The sequence below is a fragment of the Dromaius novaehollandiae genome, chromosome 5, assembly GCF_036370855.1.
Source record: "Dromaius novaehollandiae isolate bDroNov1 chromosome 5, bDroNov1.hap1, whole genome shotgun sequence".
NCBI lineage: Eukaryota > Metazoa > Chordata > Aves > Casuariiformes > Dromaiidae > Dromaius > Dromaius novaehollandiae.
In genome coordinates, this window is record NC_088102.1 from 42,553,494 (window position 1) to 42,576,948 (window position 23,455).

At 40.0% G+C, this 23,455-nt stretch overlaps 1 protein-coding gene across 3 annotated transcripts in view; it reads left to right on the forward strand.

Annotated features, from left to right (window-relative positions):
* Positions 1 to 1,265: 1,265 nt before the first annotated feature.
* SPTBN5 (spectrin beta, non-erythrocytic 5) overlaps positions 1,266 to 23,455 on the forward strand; it is a 104,935-nt gene continuing 82,745 nt past the window's right edge. For all 3 annotated transcript variants that reach the window (XM_026095820.2, XM_026095819.2, XM_026095821.2), the window contains exons 1-15: positions 1,266 to 1,381; positions 4,055 to 4,171; positions 6,668 to 6,835; positions 8,312 to 8,431; positions 9,294 to 9,451; positions 10,327 to 10,555; positions 13,690 to 14,321; positions 15,309 to 15,447; positions 16,464 to 16,696; positions 17,149 to 17,302; positions 18,201 to 18,401; positions 19,536 to 19,742; positions 21,155 to 21,346; positions 22,130 to 22,282; positions 22,835 to 22,965. In XM_026095820.2, coding sequence (XP_025951605.2) covers positions 4,061 to 4,171; positions 6,668 to 6,835; positions 8,312 to 8,431; positions 9,294 to 9,451; positions 10,327 to 10,555; positions 13,690 to 14,321; positions 15,309 to 15,447; positions 16,464 to 16,696; positions 17,149 to 17,302; positions 18,201 to 18,401; positions 19,536 to 19,742; positions 21,155 to 21,346; positions 22,130 to 22,282; positions 22,835 to 22,965 — 2,828 coding nt within the window. In that variant the 5' untranslated portion in view covers positions 1,266 to 1,381; positions 4,055 to 4,060. The remainder of the gene's footprint in view (positions 1,382 to 4,054; positions 4,172 to 6,667; positions 6,836 to 8,311; positions 8,432 to 9,293; positions 9,452 to 10,326; positions 10,556 to 13,689; positions 14,322 to 15,308; positions 15,448 to 16,463; positions 16,697 to 17,148; positions 17,303 to 18,200; positions 18,402 to 19,535; positions 19,743 to 21,154; positions 21,347 to 22,129; positions 22,283 to 22,834; positions 22,966 to 23,455) is intronic.

Consider the following 23,455-nt stretch of genomic DNA (forward strand, 5'->3'; position numbering starts at 1 on the left):
CTTATATTTGATAAAAGCAATGACAAGGTGTTTTCTCAACACAGCTCTGAGACAGCTCTGCTAACCTGTACTGATTGAAGCCGGTAACCTAGGATCATACCTTCAGAAGAATGGAGGTCTAACTAAAAGCAAGACAGAGCAGAGAAGAGTGGAATTGTAACCAGGCAATGAGCTTACAGATGAGGTGGAAAGAGCTGATGAATTCATATCCTTTTCCCTCTTTCATCCTTCTCTCATTTAATGCTGATTATTAAGAATGATATTGTCTTAGATGGCTGGTAAAGGCAAGTCCAGAACTTTGGAGGGAACACTTAGAGCAATACCTGAAATATATGCATTCCATTTTTATATTTAGCTGGCTTAGACACTCAGTGTGACAGTTCTGTAGTGGATGTATGGAGATACAGATTTCTTTGCTCAAGTTTTATCTGTACCAAGTTTTTGGATTTTTGTGCATTTTTTCTAATGCATCTCTTCCCCTTAGCATTTGCATGCTAACAAAACAATCCTTGCCAGGAAGGAAAGTCTGGTACTTTCTTATCACATCCTGAGCTGGGCATCTCTGCTTACCACTTCTGATTTCAGATGCCTGCTCACTTTCTAGTGGTGATTCCTGACAGCAGCTCTCTGTTTCCCAGCACTGAAGCCAGGTCAAGTGTTTGTGCAGCCCTGTCAGTGGCAGCAAGGGCTCAGTGCTATTTAAGTTACCAGAATTGTTTCCTCTTTTGCTATTAACAGGAAGTCCATCAATAGTAAATTGTACAAGCGTGCCTACCACTGCCAGCTTTCTCCCAGTACACCTTGCCAGCAGCGGGTAAATGTGCAGATACATGAACTTCCTCAAAGAGGTGACTGACAAATGCTAACACATACGGTTTTCATCTCAATTATTTTATCCCATTTCAAGCATTTGGGAATTGCTCTGAGTTTTATACCCTCTGGTACACTCTTTTTTCAGACTTCATTGTCAAGTGTAATTTCTCAGATAACAATTTTCTTAGAAAAGTGGCCTGTGATCACTCAGAGCCTTCAATGAAACTGAGAAAGGCTAAATGCCCTTTACCAAAGCATCAGCATGGTGGATGACTATTTTCACTAAGTTATAGCAATTTCAATGTCATTTGTACATTATTTTGAGCATGAGAATCAAATAATGTCTGTGACAACCTTTACTCGCTGCGTTCTAAGGGGTTATTTCCTCCAGAGTCAGGTGAAAGGTTCATAGGTAGATTATAAATACTTGGTCTCTATTCCTGAATTCAAAGGTCGCCCCACATGAAAACGGAGAGCTGAATGTAGGAATAGGAGTGAATCTAGAATTGAAAGTCATTCTCCAGGGTCACAACTGGTGAATGCGAGAAAGGAGTTCCTCCAAACCTGAGTAAGTGCTGATTTTTTTAATGTTTTTGATCTTTTTCTCTAATGTATCACTACAGCCATATCTGGCTTTTAACGCTTCCCTTATATCCTGCAAATGCAGATAAGCTATTACAGATCTGTCTTCATGCAAACCTCTGCCAGTGTTTCTAACTTAATTTAATGAAACAGGTGAACTATTGTATGAGGCAATAACTTAGCAAATAAGCTTCCTTTTCACCTAAATGAAATCTGTTTAGTCATTGTCCAGGGTGACTGCAAGCTGAGACTATGGAGGTGGCAGGCATTCTGAGAGCCATTTTGCAAATTCAGAAATGAATAATTATAAATTACAGCGCTCATTCTTAACTGGTGTGGATTTCCGGAGATGAGGGGATATTTCGTAAGAAATAGGAAACATAGGCACAGTGACTTCATGCAGAGTGTATCAGCTACATAGAACAAGTTATGAGAAAGAACAAGGAATAATGATGCCAGCAAAGGGAATAGCTGGAATTTTGCTGTGGGAAGAGATGCCTGTTTGTTTCTAACCCTTGATACTGAACTGCTGCCTATATGAAATGCCTGTTTGTATCTTTTTCTACATATTTGCTGCATAGTAAGTCAACAAACTTACACATCCAAAACAGTTGATAAATTTGAAGTTGCTGGTGGTAATATATTTGTGATCAATATTTCAGTACCATACTGTAAAGAAGAGATGGGTCCCTATCCTGGACTGAGTGATGACAGTCTGCCTTGTGCACTGAATAAAGCAGGTGTTCTGTGGAAAAAAGAAAAAGCATAAGAAGGTTGAATTAAATTCCTGGCAGGCTCCCCTGGAGCTGCCATTTTTTGAGTGCTTGGCTCTGAGGATTAGAGGCAGTAGCAAGCAGATCCAGTTGCTTCTGACTAGTTTTCAGTAACTTCATTATAGAATGAGTTGGTGTAAAACCAGTCAGTAAATGTAGCATGAAATATGATTCCTCACTAGGAAAGGAGAGTGAAGGGGGCGAGAGATGTTGATATCCTTGAGAATGGAAGGGGAATGGGTTAATATCACACTCTCTGGCAGGGAAAAGCAATTCTTTGGATATCCGCTCTCCAGATGGAGAAAGTTATGGTGCTAAATTAGCCCACATGATCAGAAAATATTGTGAGGATCTGTTTACAGTTCCATTTCAAACTCTGTTAAATTCCTCCCTTCCAGAAGACTTTCATTTATGGTCATGATCCTCCTGAGCTGGGAGATCATGTCAGGTTTCAAGGCTGTCTGGTTTGCAGAAGCCAAGCAGTAGGGGTTGAAGAAGGTCTGACAAAAAAAAAGAAGAAGAAGAAGAAGAAGACGAAGAAAGGAAGACAGTAACGAGTCATTACTTCTCCACTTCCTGCACCTTTCCCCCATGTAAAATGCCACAATCTTTCATGTTTATTAGAGCAAGGAAAAATTTCAGGCAAGCAACTTCCTATTTGCTATGGCTGCTGCTGCTAGTTGCCTGTGTCTGTCTTCTCACACTAGGACAACTATTATTTTTTCAGTGATTTACATTTTATGAGTTAAAGGGCCCAGAGCAGCTCAGAGTGGGGCCTCTGCACAGCAGAGAGAAAAGAGTTAGAAAGCAGGTCACCCTGCTGCACACCTCCACAGATTGTCACAGATCTTAATTTTCTGTTCCCTTCTCTCTTTGCAGTGAGTTGACACCAGCAGACTCTTCTACCACCACTACAGCAGGTTTTTTGGTTTCACAGCTAGGCTGATACCCAGATAATTTTTAGAACTGTGGCAGTAGTCCAAGGAGATGGTTTGGTGACTAAAGATGTCTGTAACTATCTTTGATTTATTTCAACAATCCTCTTGCCTTCATAACAGCAATAGACACTGCCATTGCAGTCTCACACCTTAAGCTCAATGACTCCAACAGAACTGCTCAGTAGAGCAGAAATCCAGTTTAACGCACCATAAACTCCACGAGGGAGACTCTGTCCTTTATAATCTCTGGACATTCACACTGGGTACCACGATGAATTACACTTCCTTGCTCCCTGCCCAGGGCCCTGTCTTTGTGACTGCAGGCCTTTAGCAACATCCTTACAGTGATGAATATGAAAAAACTGAGCTCATGGGAGGAACAAACCAAGCTGGTTCTGTTTCCTTTCTAAACAGCTGCTTGATTTCTGTTGGACATACTATGGTCTGAAAGCCAACAGCAGCACCTCAACCAGTCCTCAGTGAGCATAAAACATTCAAATACATTTTCAGGAAGTGCATTAGACAGTGACTTGCAGATCTCTCTCTTTCTGAGCAGGTCAAAGATCTGTTCCCAGCCATGTGCTTTCAGCACATTGAAGGAACTTACTGATGGCTTTCAGATCATGGTGTGCCTGATGGGATTGAGTGACTGGGGAGAGAGACTGAAAGAAAGAAAGTAAAGCTGTATAGATATATGTCTCATTTTCATTCTGAAACTAGACAAGTATTTTAAAAGGGAGGACTCAAGTAAGTGAAAATAAAGTGGAGTGAAAAGAAAGAGCAAAGTACAAGCAAAAGGAAATTAAGGTATTATACTGGGTGTGGTATGAATCTTGTACCTGCTGTGGCTGGGTTCCCTAGATAGATTGGGTACGTCATTGTTGTTTGCAGCTGCCTGGGCAGCTCCCTTCAGCACCGAACACCTCACAGGAGTTTCTGACTTTGTAGGTGACCATGGATACAGAATATGAAAAAGATCACATCAAAAAGCTGCAGGAGCAGCGTATGTCCATGCAGAAGAAAACCTTCACCAACTGGATGAACAATGTTTTCTTCAGGAATAATGTAGGTAGTTCCTCCATTTGGAGGCTTTTTCCTGACTTTTTTATTTCACCCACTCTATTCTTTTCTATTTTATTTTTTCACACTTTTCATAAGTGTCATCATTAGATATGCATGCAAACAAGAAAGGCTTTGACTAACCATAGTGTTCCAGCCTGTACCTTTTATCTCGCATCTGTCTCCATTGCCCATGTTACCTATCTTCCTTGAAACTGTGGTTTGCTTTTGTAGACTATCTTCCTAAAACCATGTCGCTTTTGTGATGTCCATTGTATTTTGTAGATCTTCCCAGAGTAAGATCTTTATCTGTTCTTATAAGTGAAGTATTTGCAAGTGTCTGGGTTTTCTGAAACAATGTCCAATTTTTAGTTGCCCAGCCAAAATTTAAAGATTTTCTACCTTGCCTGAGATTTCTGGATGCAGATCAGTCCAGGTTGTGTTGCTGCTCTGTGGCTCTGAAAAAGCTGCTTTAGGTCTAGCAGTTTCAGACATACTACTGTGCAAATACAGATCAGTTCATTTTCAGTAAATCTGAGACTTCCAGAAAGCATGAGAACTAGTGCACAGTTGATTTGTGCATGCAAGGTAACTCCAACATATTCTGAGTGTCACCAGATATACTTCACATAAACTCATTTCGGGCACAAATGATGTATCACAGCAGGGAATTACCCGAGAACAATTCCCTTTTCTAGAGTCTGTGGTTGATATTAATGACAATGGACCAAGTAGGACCAGGCCTCTTTTTTCTTTTCTACTTCGTCACCATGATGGATGTTTCAGTATCAGATGCATTTTTTTCAGTATAATGTTGCAACTTAGTGATTGGTATACAGGTAGCTTCAGAGCACAGCAAACTTTTAAATTAATTTTTATATACTTTATCATTTTTAAAACACCTTTGAGTTCAAAGATTAAAATATTACTTTTAGCTTCCTTGACAGTACTTGCTTGTGTATCGTAAGTGTAGAAAAAAAAGAATAAGAGAGAGCGAGAGCTTTACAAGCCATATATGGTAAGAACTGGAGCAGAGATTGAGAGCTTATCAAAGTCTTCTTAGAAATGTAGTTTCAGCTTTTGAAAGCACACTTTAAGTTGACAGGTTCGTACTACAGGACTCTACAGTATTTTCAGTTGCACTGCTGGCTGTTTGGAGTCTAGCAATAAGGATGCTATTGGATTTAATTTAAGTAATCTGTGACTGGTATCTTAATTCAAAGACTGTTTGATACAACGAAGCTATTAAAAATATATCAGCAGCTGGGGCATAGAGCAGATATATGAAGGTAGACTCTTTACAAATAAATTAAAATGGAACTATTCTTCATGAATATAAGTTCCACAGAACATAACAAGTTTAGCTTTTTAATGACAAGATACCATAGGCAGAATTTTAGGCCTATTTAATGTAGGAATAAATAAAGATAGCAACTAAACAGGGAGTTTTTTTCACAGGGATGATAAGTCAGAGAATGTTGTCAGTTCTTGTTCCACACAAGGTATAGACTTAAAGTCTCTCTGAGCTGCTTTTATGCTTTAAGGAAGAAGATCTGGTCAGAAATTAAAAGATAAGTCTCCATGTTACTTGTCCTTTTTTTCCTTACATGTAACTATGCTTTGAATTCAAAAAGCCACTACTTCACTTCAGAAATATTTTTTTTTTCTGGAAACAAAAAGTTTATTTACTGTGATTTCAGAATCACTGTAAGTTATTATTGGGTGTGTGATAAGGTCTTAGTGTCACTTCTTCATGGCTAGTGGCATAGAGCCAAAAGCAAACGCCTAAGGCAAGCTCCTGCTAGATCAGAGTACACACTATGTCATCTTGTATCACATAAGCATTCAGTGATCTCACTACTGGCAGCAATGAAATAGTTTCTGTAGAAGATCTTACTCTTGCACATAGTGACAGAGCTTAGTGTGAGACTGGCTAAAAATATGGAGACTTTGGATGGCGTCTAACCAGGATGTAACAGACTTTAAGACTATGGACTAAAAAAGGAGCCATTGAACCCAGCAAACCTGTAAATATGTCTTCTCACTTCCTTTGTTTTGTTTCACTTCACTTTGGGATTATCAATGCAATTTTTAAATGAAATACATTGCTCAAAAATAAAAAGTTGAAAAGATTTATTTGAACTGAAAAAAAAATGTCCGCACTTCCAAAATGTTTGATTTTGAAAATGTTGAAATGTTTTGATATTTTTCAAAGTATTTACTGCCCAGTTATCCTGTTTTTATTCTTCATTGGTTCAGTCATTTATCCAGCTTCAGCCCACAGTCATAAATAATGTCAGTCTTTCTGCATATTCATTTTTAGTGAATTAAGATTCATCAGCTAATCCACTTACTCTTCACACTTACACACTGACCTACAGTAGATTCAGTGAAACCAGCAACAAGGTGTTTGCTTATCACTTAAAGTAGAGGGCTCTGTGGACCAACTGTTCAGCCACACAGGCTGAACTGGCTTCAGGACTGTGTGACTGGTCTTTGCAGGTGAAGGTTGTGATAGAGGATATTTATACAGAGCTGAAGGATGGCATTTATCTCATGCAACTCCTGGAGCTGCTCTCTGGAGAATCTTTGCCCAGACCAAACAGGGGAAAGATGAGGGTGCATTTTCTGGAGAACAACAGCAAAGCCATTACATTCCTGAAATCTAAGGTAAGTATTCATATCATAGATGACAACAGTTCAGAAATGTCACTAACTAAATGTAGTATTATGCTTATCATGATTTTCCCCTCTGATACACAATAACATGTTCTTTGCATATAAGGCAGGGTTTTTTTTTTAAGTCTAGATTTGACATTTTTGTTATTTGACTAACATGACTTACAAGCATCTAATGTCCAGCAAAAAATGTCACACCTAAATGAAAATATACTGCATTTTGAAATGCTGATTTAAAATACTATTTCCCATAAGAAATTTGAGACAATTGCACCCAAAATCTGCATTTTCACAATAGAAAAGAATTATTTCCTCAAATTCACATTTTCTGATGAAAGTTTTAGTCATGCGAAAAATGTTGACCAGTTTTAATCTTGCATAGAGGAAACTGCTAGAAGAGAATAAAATGGACTGAGGAATAAGAATATGTGACTGGTAAGAGGGAGACCAGGGCTGTGGGAGAAAAAGGCATAGGAAATACATTCAGGGGATAGGGAGAAAGTTACTCTGCTAGATAAATGTTTTGTTTTATTCATATATTTCACACTTGATTTTGTTTCTTATTCATTGGAGTTTGAGAAATAGAAGCAGAATTATCCCAAAAGTCCCAGGCCCTTTCCCTATTCGGTCTTAGCCTCCCCGATCATGTTCCAGTTGCACTTTTACACTCCCCTTTCCCAGATATGTGGAGGACAGTTGTAGGCTGAAAGAGGGATAAGACAAACTGTCATAAACATTCTTGGTTCCCATGGCAAAGAGGGTCACTAATCCTTCATATTTGGACAGTTTCTTAAAATGGTCCCTGCATGACTGCAGTAAGATAAATGTTCTCTGAAGTCTAGGTAATTCCTGGAAACCTGTCTACAATTTCTGAATTAACTTAAAGAAATTTGTCATGAGTCTCATCTCCACGGAGGTGAACATGCAGACAGCAAGAGTCGACAGGGTGTTCGCAGGCTATCTGAAGAGATGCCACCTTGTTGGCATGAACTACAGCCCTGCCTGCTGCTTGAGCAAGAGCAGAGGAAGCAGTGGCTTGTTTCATAGGGCACTTGTGCTGTTTGGTGAGCCATGAGCTATGTGCCAACTAGCTGGAGGGAGGTTGGACAGACAGAGGGTCTCTGAGCTTGCCCTGCAGCTGTTCCCTTGCAGGAACAGAGCACCAAATCATGATTCTCTCCTTTCCTTAACCACCAGTTTTCAGAACCCTTGCAGGAACTTTAAGTCTGTGAGACTGCCATCCCGTTGCCAGGCTTTTGCTGAGACTCAGCTTTGGTGCACATGGTTGCTTGAGGAGGGTGAACATGGAAGCTGGCAGATCTATGGACAAACGAAGAGATAACATAAAACCTGTTTCCCTAAGAAAACAGCCTAAACATTCTCTTCACACACAGTTTGCTACACAGATGTCTCCTTTGGAGAACTGAATGTGATTTGTTTCACACTGAACAGATGTTGGTTTATTAGCAGGTGCAGGTAAAAGTGATTGGGCCTGAGAATATCGTAGATGGTGACAAAACCTTAATCCTGGGACTTATCTGGATCATTATACTCCGATTTCAGATTTCATCTATCAAACTTGATAAGGTAAAACAGCAAGAAAGGACCATTCTGATGATGTTTCCTGCCTATTTTTATCATGTAGATCTTGTAATGTTACCCAGTGATTTGCATGTTTCCCAGCAACTGCATACAACTATCCAGCTCTTTTGCCTTTAGTTGCCAGGAATTTCTAAAAAGAATTGAATCCATTTTAGAGTTTCTCAAAGACAGAGAAAACAATAGCTTGGAGATATACATAATATTCATGTTCCTTACCCTCTTCCACTAATTTTCTACTGGCTTTGACTCTAGAAAGAATTTCTTGGAGGAAAAATCTCTCCAGATTTGAACTATGTTCTGATCGTTTGCTCTTTTCCCAAAGAAAAGCTTCTCTTTTTTAAGGAAAGTTAGTTCTATATCCCTTGTTTAATGTGTAGTCTAAGTACCTGAGAGGTAAGATCCTATGAAGATATTGTGAAATCGAAGTTAGTAATTTCTCACATTAGATATCAATACATTATGTTTTGGTTTTGAGTTCCAGACCGCAGCTAAGGAAACAAATAAACTGAGCTAATCTTTATGTCTCTCCTGCTTTTCACTTGGTTTCTACAAATCTTGCAGAAAAGAAGAATTCAGAAACTTTTTAACACCTTCATTTCAAATTATAATGTAGGAGTTCATTCAATTAACTTTCACAGAAACCTTCTACATTCATGTTAAATCATTCTACCTTCATGGTAGATCTAGCTGATAAGTGTGTTAAAGCTGTTATGACTGTTAGGAGGGGTTTGAGAGCAGAACAAAAGTAAAACGAAGAGAGCTTTTGGGGGAACATAAGCATAAACTCACTGATGCTACTTCCATATGCTGTCCACCCTGATTTTTCTCTCCTTTGCCTTCTTTACAGGAAGAATTTGGAGGCAGAGCTGATTTTCTATTTGCCAATGAAGCCTTACTAATCTGGTGTCAGCATAAAACTGCCAGCTATTCCAATGTGAATGTGAAGGACTTCTCCAAAAGCTGGAGTGATGGACTGGCCTTCAACGCACTCATTCATGCTCACAGGTAAGAGCTGATGGATCAGTTCAGGAGCAGTTGCTCGCTGCTATTTCCAATTCAGGCACAAGTTGTTCCACAGTCCAAGTTACCTGTATTTGTCAAGATATTGTAAAATTGTGTCTTTGCCCTTTCTCACTGAAAACTCCTTTTTATGTGCACATTCCCTCTGAAGAAAGGAGGACCAAAGGCTTCCTGCTTGGAGTTCCTTTTGTTGGAAGTAAAATGGACTTTCCAAGGGAATATCACACATCTAAACAATGCTGCCAAGTTCTTATTCGGTCTTAGCCTCCCCGATCACGTTCCAGTTGCACTTTTACAAAAGTTATTGAGTATTTCAGAGATGTTTCTTATCGTACGAGCTTCATGAGCATTCATACTTTTTGACTCAATCGCAACAGAGTAAACAACCTCTCAGTCTCTTTTTTTCTCCCTTCTCTGGTCCTCAGAAAACATGTGGGGAAAACAGCCCAAGGCAGGAGAGAAAAGCCACCTGTGAAAGCCTTGAACAATTCTTTTCCCACTAACAATTCTGCTCCATCTTCTGGCAGGATGGGGGAAGCCTGCAGCTTCTCCAGCTGGGAGTAAGCTGCCTTCTCAGAATCGCTTCACTAACACAATTTGGTTTTCACCAGCCAGTGAAGATGAGACAAACAAAGTGTAGAGATCTGCTGGGGAGTGGTGGTATTTCACTTTCATAAGGGGGGGTATTTTCTTCCTCCAGTGTAAGTAAGAGAGGTTTGATGGTCTCATATGAAGCACAGAGTCAGAGTAATTTCGGAGTTTGTCACATATCTTATTCTAATAAACAGTTTATATTTTATCATCTCAACTTAAACATAAATCTCTCTTCCTCTCCACCCCCTGTTCTTCTCTTTGTCCAGGCCTGATCTTATCCACTACAGTTCCCTGCGGCAAGACCAGCCCATCAAGAACCTGAACAATGCCTTCAACGTTGCACAGAAAGAGCTAGGAATCAGTAAACTGCTAGATGCTGAGGATGTAGCAGTACCCCACCCAGACGAGAGATCCATCATGACCTATGTGTCACTCTATTACCACTACTTCTCCAGACTGAAACAAGGCCAGACAATCCAAAAGCGACTTGCCAAAGTAAGGGCATCACTGTCTTTAAAAGTTACCTCTTATTTCTATCTCTGTTTATGCTTTTCACTTCCATAAAGTTAAATTTGTTTTGGAGATGTTTATTTGTGCAAGCTCAGCTTCAGGATCATTTGACCTGAATTAAATGGCACAGTCATTTCAGAGACTTTTTGTTGTGACTTGAGTCTCGAGAAGTGTCTGTAGACTCTCTGATCTCTAAAAGGTTGCATTTATCTCACTGGGAACGGATCCCTTTTTGACCTCACAGTTTCTCTGAGAGCTGACGTGCTTCAAGGCAGCTTGAAGCATACAAATCTCATTAATCTTAGGAGGATTACAGCTAGGTAAAAGCAGAGCTAGTCAACAATTTTCTGATTTAACAGGAAAGATTATCTCTTATTCTATGAGACTGAATTTTTTTTTCCTGTAAAAAACCTCATCCTTTCTTTCTAACTCCGTAGTCAGGTGTAAAAAGCAAACAAGGGCATGGAAAGTGGGAGAGTGTAAAAGAAGGGGGGAAACTCTTAGAAAACCAAAAAAAAAAAGAGAAAAAAAGAATTGTTAATTTATTTTTTTCAGTTTTCATATATATTTTGTTTCACATTATTATGATTTTTATTAAAATTACTTACATCCTTTTAAAGGAAAACTGAAGGAATTTTTAGTAGTTCTAGCCAAAATATTGTGGTTGTTCCACTGAGGACTACTTCCCTTGGAGAGAATTTCTTCTCTACATTCAAAATAATCCATTCTGGTTTTGTCAAAAATACCAGACAAACAGCCCACAGAAAATCTGCATGCCCAGGATGGGGCCTGCATGATTGTCTGCACTCGAAGAACAGGCCGTGCTGTTGTGGGCAGGTGGGAATGCCTTGCTGAGTAGGAGGCATAAAAATCAAAACCAGGACTTCCCTGGTGGTGACAAGGTGAAAAGCTTTTGCAAAGCAGGGTTTGCTCAGCTAAGTAGTTTGGGACAAGAACAAGATGATCCTGGGTCATATATTGGTAACAGTGATGTCTCTGAAGAGAAGGGTTAGATGAGAGCAGGAATTGGAGTTTAGCTGAACAAAGATCAGGCACAAATGAGGAGAGTGGGCAGTAGGTTTTGACTGGACTCCACCCGAGGCTCTGAGTTTTAACCTGGAGACATTATTTCAGTTCTCTCAGAAGAAAGATTTTCTTTTCCATTTTGCCTGAGTTTCATTCTTCATCACTCATAATCTACAGAGGGGGCACTAGCAGAGTTTCTTCTGACAGTTTGAGAGCTATTCCTTATAGCTGAAATAGAATATATTAGAAATGTCTGAGGAATTGATTTCAGAACAGAGGACCACATTTCAGAACCCCTGCATTATTTTAGGCTTTCCTAGAGTCACCAGACATGTATTAGGGGAACTCTAAGGATCAGATAGAGTACATCTTTGTATATTGGGCAAAAATGGAAAGAATATTTCTCACACCTTTTTTGTTGTTGCTGTTGCACTCCACAGATTTTTCTTCTTTGTATAGGCATATTTATTCTTTTCTCTCTCTCTCTCTCTCTTTGCACTTATCTGCTTCTTTTTCTTGGTTTGTCATCTTTGACATTTTTACTCTGTCCCTAACATTGCTTTCCTCTCCTCTTGCACTTCTTGCACTCACAAACATACAGAAGGAGAATGAGACAGATGTTAATCTCTTCATGTCCTTAGTGCCATCAGACAGGCAGCTCTGAATTTACTAATAGGATTGGGGAGTGAAGCCTGAATGTGTCAAGGAAGTGTTTGTGTTGAGGCTAAGCGTGTGACTAGGATGGCAGAGAGAATCAGTCCAGGGAGGTAAATCTCCCTTCCCCCAGCCACACGAAGTGACCATGCACTTACTAGGATCTTTCAGCGAGAACTGGGTACGATGGCAGAAAATACAGAAGGAAGCCCTGATGCCACGGGCTGCTTTTCCTACACTAAAGGTTGGTGCTGTTTTACTCCTCTTTCAACACGGTGTGTGACATTTACTCATTGCCAAGTGCACTTTCTGATAGGTGAAAGCAGATTACAACTTGCACGGCCTGGGTCTTTGCTCAGCGCGCCATCTCCATTACTGATCTGCCTGCCTGGAGCAGATGGGCTCTGAGGAATGCTAGAGGCAGACAACGTTGTTCAGCATTAGCTTCGATGTCTGCAGGAGAGTGATTCAGAATGAGGGTTACTGAGTTAGGGTGAGGATAAAATATAATATAAAAAGATGGAAAAATATGTAAAATAAAGGGAAAGGATGGTTTCATTCTGACACTTTTTATTTCCTTACACATTTCATTCTAAATATTTGTTCCAGGGACAGTATTTACTTGAAGCTCACAAAAATGCAGGTCTGACCACGGATGAAACAGATAAATATCGTGGACTTGAAAAATCAGTATTGAGTCACAGTTACCAGACTTTCCTTACCAAACCCCTGTTGAGTTATGATGCATTCTCTTTCTCTCATAATTTATATAGAATGAAACAGCTCCAACAGAAGAGATTGAGAAGGGGCTGCTTGACCACAGCCTGCAGTATGGTTGTGAGAGAGCTAGGATGTGACTCAGGCAAAGGAGGAACGTGTCAGATGCTCTCCTGCAACTTTGGCAGTGAAGCTAAGAGGGGGTAATTGCATATTAGCAGATAGGATGGGACCCTCCCCTCCCCTCCCCTCCCCTTCCCTCTCCTTTCCCTCTCATGAAAGAGAATGGAAAAAAATCTGAGTTTTGTTCCACTATGAAACATAGATTCTGAATCCTCAGTTTGGGATTCTTGCCTTCTGGTCAGCCCACACAGGAACTGCTGACAGTCTCCACATGCATGCTGCCAGTAATGTCCCGTTTAATTCCAAAATTAACCTTTCTTAAATAAAAATGAAATGAGACATTAAATAACATTTATTTTACTGTGTTTTACAGAATATCATTTTAAGATTTCACCTAGCCTCAGATGTGACAGCCATCACGACACTGATGAAAAAAAATGTGGTGACTGCGACAAGCCACTTGTTAAATACAACTTCCCTGACATATATTGCAGGTCACTGGGATCCTAAACTTGGTTTATGAGGATGTTGCATTCTGTTCACCCACTTTGTTCCATTCTGCTTCTTATGTGGCTTGTAACTCCATATTCCCATTACAGATCGTGTCCTTCCTGAAGGAGATAGATGACTTGAAGCTTCAATATGAGCAGATGGTCTCTGACCTCCTGAAATGGATCAAACAGAAGGTGATGGAACTGGATGATCGTCATTTTCCCAACACTCTTCAGGAAATGTGGCTGCTCATGGCCAACTTCAAGACCTTCCGCACTGTGGAGAAGCCCCCCAAATACCAAGAGAAGGGTATGATTGAAGCTCATCTCTTCAATATCAGGACCAAGCAGAGAGCCAACAACCAACGGCCATACTTGCCCCCAGAAGGGAAGACACTGCAGGATGTGGAAAAGAACTGGATTATCCTAGAAAAGGCAGAACACAACCGGGGAAAAGCGCTACAGAAGGAGATGTTGAAGCTAGAGAGGCTGGAGCAGCTAGCCCAGAGGTTCCTGAGGAAGGCAGCCCTGCAGGAGTCCTACTTGGAAGACATGAAGAAAGTGATTGGGAAGCAGGACTTCTGGCCAGAGAGCGCAGACAGGATGGAGGCTGCCAGTAAGAAGCTGGAAGCCATTGCGGCAGATGTATTCCCCAGAAGGGAACGCTTCACAGATATGGCTGAAATGGCTGCAGTCATCATTCAGGACAACTATCACGGCAAGGACCAAATCAAGAAGAAGTGAGTGACAGTTGTGAGACTGTGTAGTGGTGGAGGATAATGTTAGCCCTGATATTCTGTGGAGTGGAGGAAGAAGCAGGATCAAAGCTATTTACCTCTGCCCTCATGAGTAGAATTGGCCAGAATTTCTTCTACTCATGAACAGTTTCAGCACATAAATGTTTTGTTTTACTTTAAAATTCTATTTTTTTTCTTGAATGATCAAAAATTCAGGCTGATTTCTGGTGAAAAATAGTTCTGAGATATTTTCCTGTTTTTATGAAAATATGTGCTCTGCCAAAAATCCTATTTTCCATGAAAAATGCTTAGATGGATACATTTTTTCCCAAATCAACACATTTTCTTTTCAGTCAATAGTTTGGGAGCTACAGATCAGTTCAGGCACAAAGTCTTCCTGTGTCACCATTTTGGGGCAAATCTTGAGAAATCCTGACTTCCGTGATTATCAGTATATCCTTATTTGGGACTGGCTAAAAAAGCCACATGAATAATTTTTATTGTGGTATTTCAATGCTTTTCTAAGTTCAGACAAATTCAGAAGCATGTGGGAAAACTGAGAAAAATAACTGTAAAAGAGTAACCCAAATTCCTTATGAGGTCAGGTCATGATTCATGCTATTATTTGGATTTATTTTTATTTTAAGTGGCCATTTGAAGACCCCATCTTTTTTCCAAGCCTCTCCACTGTATCAGACAAAAGCAATGTGAGATGTCAAATGTGAGGATCCATACAAAACAATCTCTAAAATAAAAATTAATCGATAACTGATATAATAGCCAAAATCCCTCCCCATCTCCACACTAATTAAGTAACAGCATTGCTGTGACCTATCCTGTGATCATGGCCTATCCACCTGCCCCACTGGCAAGAGTTGTATGTGTTTATTTAGCTCCTCTAAAACAGTGAGCACTGGGACTCTTTTCCCATGCTGCCCAAAGCATGAAGTCTTTGTTACAAGTACGTTCTTTCTCTCTCTTCCTACATAGGCAAGACAACATTTCAAAACAGTGGCAGGATCTTCTGGATCAGCTGCAGAGACGACAGCACTCTCTGGGTGCAATGCAGGAAATTCTGGGCCTCTTGAGGGATATTGATGCCATTACAGAGGAGCTGAAAGAGTTGCAGGTACCAAGCCCTCTTTGCAAGAACACAGCTCACACTATTATCGGTGTGCATCACTAAAAAAAAGACCCATATTCCAGGGACTAGTATGGTCTAGAGTGCTCGCTGCCTGGTGCGAACAGATGAGTCTATCAGCTTTAGCAAAATATCACCATTTTTACTTAGATGCCTAACACTACATTTCAGTTCATGATTCCAGGTACCTACATTAGAAAAAACAGGCTTCATTATAGGGCTCTCTGTAACCAGAGCCCGATATGGTACTACTAGGAGTGCACTGTAAGTTCTTAAGATGTAGTAAAATAAAGAATAAATTAAAGATAAGTGATACCTGTAAGATATGAATCTGTCTGTCTTAGTGTTTCATCAGCAAAGAACAACTAATGGTAGTGCTGTTGGAACAGTGATAGCCTAAGGATATGAGAGAAGAAAGATTTATAAGTAAAGATAATATCCTACATTGGAATAATTGATACAATTAGAAAGAGAACAAACTCTCAAGCCTGCAGTATTGTTGCCAGACCCAGATAAAATACTAATTTTATTATTTATTATTTTATTTAGATAGCAAAGGCAAGTAAGTTCATCAAAGAAAAAAAATGCAGTCAAAGCATATCATAAAATGGGATATCGTAGAATTCTCCAGGTAAAGACTGTGAATCTAGCTGGTTATGATTGAGCATATAGGAAAGGGCTATTCCTTGGCCCCAAGAATGGTGAGACTTTGGGTCTCAATAGAATCAATAGAATAACTTAGATGTGAAAAAAGAGGTTTGTTTGAAAAGACCATTGCTTCCAGTGTAGTAGATAGAAACTCAAGAGTGTTGGCACTATGTTGTGAAACTGAAAGAGAAGTATGATTCCTCTAATTAGGCAGATACAGTCTTTACATAGTTGAAACCAGTCTTTTACATTTAAAAGCTATCAAAGTCAACAGGAACCTTTTAATTGATTTCTTTGTACTGGGCCCTTAGATGACACCCTCTGCCAATGCCATTTCTCTCTCACTTTGTTTGCAGGCACTAGTGAATTCCCAGGACTGTGGGAAGCAGCTCTTGGAAGTAGTAGATTTGCTGCAGAAGCATGACCTGATTGACTCGCAGATCTCTTCCTATGATGATAGATTGATGTATATCACCCAAAGGACAGCAGAAATCAGCAAGGACAGCACAGTCAAACCAGAAGTGCTTTATGCAAAAGTTCAGATGCTTCGTCAACTGTATCAGAACCTTGTAGCTCTGAGCAAGACACGGTAGGGCTGTGCTTATGACTCTTTTCTTGCTGATTAGGATGGTCAAGCAATCTCTTTTAAATCAGAGAACACAGAGGTCCCAGCATTTAGAATTTCTGATTTCCCCATTTAGAAAGGCATTACACAAGCAATTTGAGTGTCTTCATTACAGCTGTCTGGAAGGGTTCACTAGCTCTCATAGCTGAAGAATAGCTTCATTCTCAGCATTTATTTGCTGAACGTGTAGTCTGGATAGCATGTTGGTTGACTCCACATCTAGAGGAAGCAGGAAATTTAATTTTGGTTCCCCTGTTTTCTCATATGGATAAATTAAGCCATCACAAAGAGGAGTTACAGGCATTCAAATTTTGGATTCTCTAAATTCCGAAGCTCTTTGATTAAGATATTCTGTACCATTGTCTCTGTGGGATCCCAATTCTGACTGTGATATACTGTTTCTTTCTTTGTTTCAGAAAATCTCAGCTAGAGGAGGCCTTGAAGCTTTTTGAATTCTTTCGTGACTGCAAGGAGGAAGAATTATGGATCTCTGAGAAATGGAAGTTAGCAAGAACGACAACATTAGGGAAAGATGTCAGCCAGATTACAGCCTCTATTCAGAAGCACAAGGTATCTTACTTTGCTGGTCATCTTTTCTTTGCATCATAGCAAGACTTTAGAACATCTATGTCCTTTATTTTAGTCAGTACAGCACTTATAAGAGCTCTCGCACCACTCTCTATCTCAAGTGTCATGACCAGTGTCTGGAACTCTAAAAAATGTGTAGGATTGGGATTTTTCCCAGGAGAGGAATGAAAGGGTAGGGAAGTGATATATTTGATACTGGACTGGAAATGTGGCCTGAATTGAAGATCAGTGGGCTACATATTAGCTTACATTGGTGGATGGAGGGGAAAAGGGTGTAGTTTTTGTTTTTCCCATTCATCTTCCCTGGGCAAGAGAGATGGCAGACTGTTGGGAAAGAGATGGTGAAAAAAAGACTAGTCACTGATAATAGCAGGCAGGATGGGAGCCCCATGGATGGTATGGTGTGAGATGCCTAGAAACCTGTTACAGCTTTCCCTAAGAGCTTGCTGTGGACTAGTGTCAAAAATGTGAGCTACTGCTTTTTTTATGGCAAAGGATCATTGTAAACAAGCAGAGAGACCTGTAGAGTTGAGAATCCAGTGATGAAACTAAAACAAGAGCCCCTTCTGTAATCTGAATATGCATGTATGTGCACTGATTTGTGTATGCTACTTCCAGAAGGTGTAAGGCAGTGACTGGTGGATAACAAACAAATATCTCCCTCAGAGCAGCAGACTTCATGTCCAAAGCAACAAGTAGGACAATAACTTGGGTGGGGAGGGGAGTTGCTCATGGCTCAGGGAAGAGTACCAGGTACAGACAAGGCAGAGGGCTCTTAGAAAGGTCTGTGTTATAGTAGCTGACAAGAAGACCCCTGCTTTGCTCTCAGCTGGTGGTGAATGAGTGACTTGTGCTTGCGCATCTCCCATCCCTTTGCTAGGCTCTCGAAGCAGAGTGCAACTCCCACAGGGCAGTTTGTGCAGACGTAATGAGAAGGGGCTGGGAGCTGAGCCAGAAGAACCACGCGCACAAGGAGGACATCCTGAGGCAGAGAGACAACCTCCAAAAGTTGTGGCAGCAGCTCCAAGATGAAGTGGCTAATCGCAAAAGCCGTCTGCAGGCAGCAGCTCTCATCAAACAGGTCAGCGGGGCTTTGCTGTGGCGTGTGGTAGTGAGGACACAGGCGCGGTTCAGTTCTGCCCTGTGCCCCTGCAGGCAGGGCAATGGGCGAGGAAATCATCAGGCTTCAAAAAGCAATTGCCAGCGGTTCAGGCTCATCCCTCCTGCAAGCCGGGCAGGCAGTGGAGAGGGGTGGTTTGTGCCTAGCAGAGTACCTCAGCTGGTGGTGGTTCTCAGTCAAAAATGTTATTGGAAGTAGCTCACATAGCACTGCTGATGCATAGTCTTTTCCGAGGGTGAGATCTGGATAGCTGTGCGACATTTTTCTAACATCAAAAAACCCCAGCAAAACAAATATGACATAAGGCTCAGATCTGGATCATCAATTTCCCAAAGCCTGGGAAATGTTTTACCCTGCCATGGTGGTCTGCACAGCTCTCTTGCACATACAAACATTCACACAGCTGCAGACAGAGCTCCTATAAAATCAGCATTCACAAATTATATATCAGTATCTCAGATATTCTTAGAATTGCCTCTTTCCTACTTTTTTTGCTCAGCCTTATAACATCATTGTGATGATGTTTTATTTTCTTCTTTCTTTTTCCTTCACTATAATTGTGGGGGTGGGGGTTGTACTTTTATTCTGTATCACAATATCTTGTTTGTTTTGTTTTGTTTTGTTTTTACAATCATAGCCAGGTAGAGACAATTCATGAAAAAAAGAAGAAAGTTTTTATTGTAGACTCTGAATTCATTGTTCATTGTCAGGTTAGTCTTTGGAACCTTTAGAAAATAGTTGTTGTTGAAATTGCACTGTGTCTCCCGTGAAACATTTTATATTGCCAGTTCCTTCCACAGCTGCTATTGGGCAGCATAAAGGTTTAGTTACTTAAGTATTTTCAAAGAGTTGTAGAGAGCAATGCTTGAATCAAATTTACGCGCAGTGATTCTATGACTTATCAGGAAATACATCAAGGATGTAGAGCTCTAGAGCCACCTTATTCATAGCTTATACAACACCTGGAAGTAACCTCATAGCTATAGTTCTAATGGAATTTCTGCCTTGCTGAGGATGATTTTCAAAAGAGGAAGGAGGTTGGTATGAAACTTCCAGGATGAAACCCAGTGTTTTCTTCTCCTGTGTTCCCTTCAGTACTTTGCTGACATCGATGAAGCAAATTCATGGCTGCGAGAAATACAACCCCTTCTGGCCAGCAAGGACTATGGAAAAGATGAATCCAGTGCCGAAGCACTGTTGCATCGGCACTTGCGTCTGGAGAAGGAGATTGCAGCCTACTCCTCAGAGATGAGACGCCTGAAAGAGCAGGCCAACACTGCGGCAGAGCAAGCACCAGCTGCAGTAAGTAGATGAAGGGTTGTGTCATATTTCGTTCCTTTATTTTGTAACTATTAGGGCTGGCTCGAAATTTCCCATTGAATATTTTTTCAACTAGAAAATGGTGTTCTGATGTTGTCTAAACCTTTTTCAGTAAGGCGTTCATTGCAACAAAATTTTCATTTGTAAAATAGATTGAAAAAAACGTTTGTTAAGTTTAAATCAATACACTTCAGAATGGAATATTCTATGTTTTAAAATCACTGTGATCACTTTCTAAGTTTATATTAGACCCTATGAAATGTCTTTGAATAATGCAAAATATTTTGATTTTGCCAGAACAGAATTTTCCATATGACCTAAACAAGAGTCTTTTCATTTTTTATTTCAGTAGAAAATTTGAATTGGAATTGAAGCAAATTTTTAAATGACAGAGAAGTTCATTGGCCACTTTTAGCCCACCTAGTTAGTGTTCTGTGATTTGAGATTCAGACCTCTTGCTGCCATAGGCTGATAAACAGTGAAATCCTAGAAACAGCCTCATCTATATCACTCATCTCCACTGGTCCTCACAAATCCCTCTCACTCTTTACTTTCAGAACAGTATTCATTTCAATCAGCTATAGAAAGCAGATATCTAATCTAAATAGCTTTACAAGTTCTTTTAGAATCCTAACGTAGTGAACAGGAAAAATTCATCCCATCCCAAGACGATTCTTTAGGACACACAGAATGAAGTCAACCTCTACAGATGCCTCCCTTTTTTCATTGACTAGAAAGAGAACTTGTGACTGGAGACCACCTAATTAAACAACAAAAGTCAGGGGAGATGAATAATACATTTCACATCTATCTAGGTTTGTTTCTTTGAGATTCCTGTGATGTACAGTCAAACCAGCTGGAGATCTATGAGCATCAATTTGGGGACTTTCCCCTACTTCATGACTCCAATATTAATTGTTATTGGAACAAAAATTGTTTTGCTCTGTTATTACACATGAAAAAGCACGTGACTGCTGGTTTCAATGTGCAAATAAAAGCATTTATTCCCTAGGATGCTCAGTAGGCCTTGAAACTATGAGTACTCAGGTATTGAAAATATCACAAGTAGAACTGTGAGCCTAGTGGATTCTACAATTTGTTCACAATTTTAAAAATTTGATTTTGGCACAAAATGAGATTTTTTTAGGGAATCAAAACATTTTAAACTGAGCTAAAAGAAACTTTTTCTTTAAATAGAACTGACACTTTTTTAGTTATTCAGTTGATTCTTTGAGAATAAAAAAGAAAAAAGGTTCTAACTAATACAGGAAATGTTTTATTTAAAAGGTCAGAATGTTGTGGTCTGAACTAGAGACTCTGAATTTTCTTTTAAATAAGTTTTTATCCAAATTAGAAATATTCAGACACTGATTCTGTTAAATTTTGCCTTACAGATAGTGAAAATGAATGCTCCAAATGACTTAACTCAGAAGACAACTAAGCTGTCATTCAGTCGAACTTGGGCGACACCTGACACTGCATTTCCTGGTAGCTCCGGTCAAGACACTCATTTTGTTCCAGAGAACATCTGGAAGACCCAAGAGGAAATAGACTCGCTTTATGAAAATCTGCAGAGCATGGCTGAGGTATGGTATTCCTGCCAATCTTCTGTGCTTCAACAAAACAGTCAAGTCCAGAGCAATGCGAAGTGAGGTTAGGTGCTGCACCAGCTTCTTTTTTTTAGTTTCAGTAATGTCCCTCAGTCCTGAAAGAGGTAGCTACTGTTCAGGGTGGAACTTAAGGGGCTAAGATTATCACTGAAGTTTTATGTCAAACTGCATCAGAGCCTCTCCATTCGCTTTGCATTGGCAAAACTCCCATTTACCTTCCAGTCCTTATATTTCTTGAAGAGTAGATTCTTTGGTGTAATCTTGCTTTTTCTAATACTTGCTTGCTGCAGCTGAAGGCCTGTGCCAGACTGAAAAAAAAATTTGTCTTAAGTCTATGGGCTGTCATGCATGATATGAGAAAATGAAGACAACTGTAATCTGCATTCTGCATTTACTACCTTTCATTCCCACCTGCTGCAATCCTGCCCAAAAGACCAGCAGAACTATCTTGTAAGGGTTTTTACATGTTCCTGAGATTACTGAGATAAATCTTCAGTAAAAGCAGCATGAAGCACTATGGTCTTACTGTTTGTCAAAGGCTGAGTGCTCTCTAATGGCTTTTCTCATGCTTTTAGACCACTGTTGCTCTGGGAAGAAGTATTCTAAGAGCTTCACATGACAGGTTTTCTTTCAGCAATACCAGGCAAAACGGCCAAGCTACTACCAGTATGTGGTAGTTTATTTATATGCAAGGATCCTTTTTCTTCAAAAAGCAAAGTAGCTATTACAGCAATACTAAAGTTTCCATCTGTTTTGCAGGACAGAAAGAAGGCTCTGGAGGACATGATTGGATATTACCGTTTCTGTAGCTCATGTGAAGAATTTCAGTCATGGATGAAAGAAAAAGAGAACATTTTCCGGACCCTTCAGCCTCAAGCAGACAACGTGGAGGTCATGCAGCAGAAATACCAGGTACCTCTTTTCCCTGCTCACAGGTGACACCTTGTAAATCACACTGACCTTAGAAGAATAGATGAAACTGATAAGTGAACTCTTGAGAGTCTTTTTCTTAATTACATTTCAAATTATGGGGTTGCGTATAGATCGGCTATTCCTTTAGTATTAACTATGCCAAGTTTATTGAAGCTGATATAATCATGCCCCTTTAGCTCCTTTTTTTTTTTTTTCTTTTGGATACTTATCATGGGACAAAAGGACTCTTTTTGTGGTTTCTTTGGGAGGTTTTAAATCGCAAGAAGAAAAGATCCTGCAGTGCACTTGCATCACAGTGGAATTAGATGTATATGCATAGACATATTGTGCAAGCCTGGAGTAGATCAGTGGGGTTAAGAGGGAACCATACATGCAGATCTGTATTGTGTCAGCAGACAGGCAAATGAATGAAGAGGTAAGGTGGAAAAGTCGAAGTGTATGACATGAAAAAGTATGACAGATTATTGAGCATTTTGTCCATAGAATTGGAAAAGTCTCAAGTTCTGCATTCTTGTATCTTTTCTATTTTAGAGCTTTTTAGTGGAACTGGCTGCAGGGAAGGGCCAGCTGGGAGATATTGAAAAATTAGCTGGTAAATACGCAATGAGAAATCCCAGCAAATATTCTGAGATCCAAACTCAGCTCAAAGAGATCAATAGCAGGTAAAGTTGCTACTGGTAAAATGGAGATTGTCTCATGGGGACAACTGGAGAACTGACCTTTCATGTCTGATATAAACTACCCTGAGAAAATATCAGTCTGACGGATTTTAACTCCCAGAATTTGTCTAAGGTTTGAAAAAACAGGTCTTTCCACGGGGGAGTTTTCTGCATGTGATTGAAGTTTACTGTGTTCCATTGCAGCTCTCTTCACAAAACACAGACTGGGAAAACCTTCCCATTAGTTACTCAGAAAGCTCTAAATCCAGCAGTTTGCCAAGAAGTAGTAAAAAATGCTATTTTTTGCATTAAAGCTCAGTGACCTCTTTGTGCACATGCTCTGGCAAAAATGTGACAAGGAGGAAAGGAAATGTAGACACAGCCTAACTGTAGTTTCTCCAGGCAGATGAAGACCCCCTTTTCTACGTCAATACCTCACATACGGGATCAGACTCTTCCATGTTAGGCACCCACACGTACTCTGATTTGCATA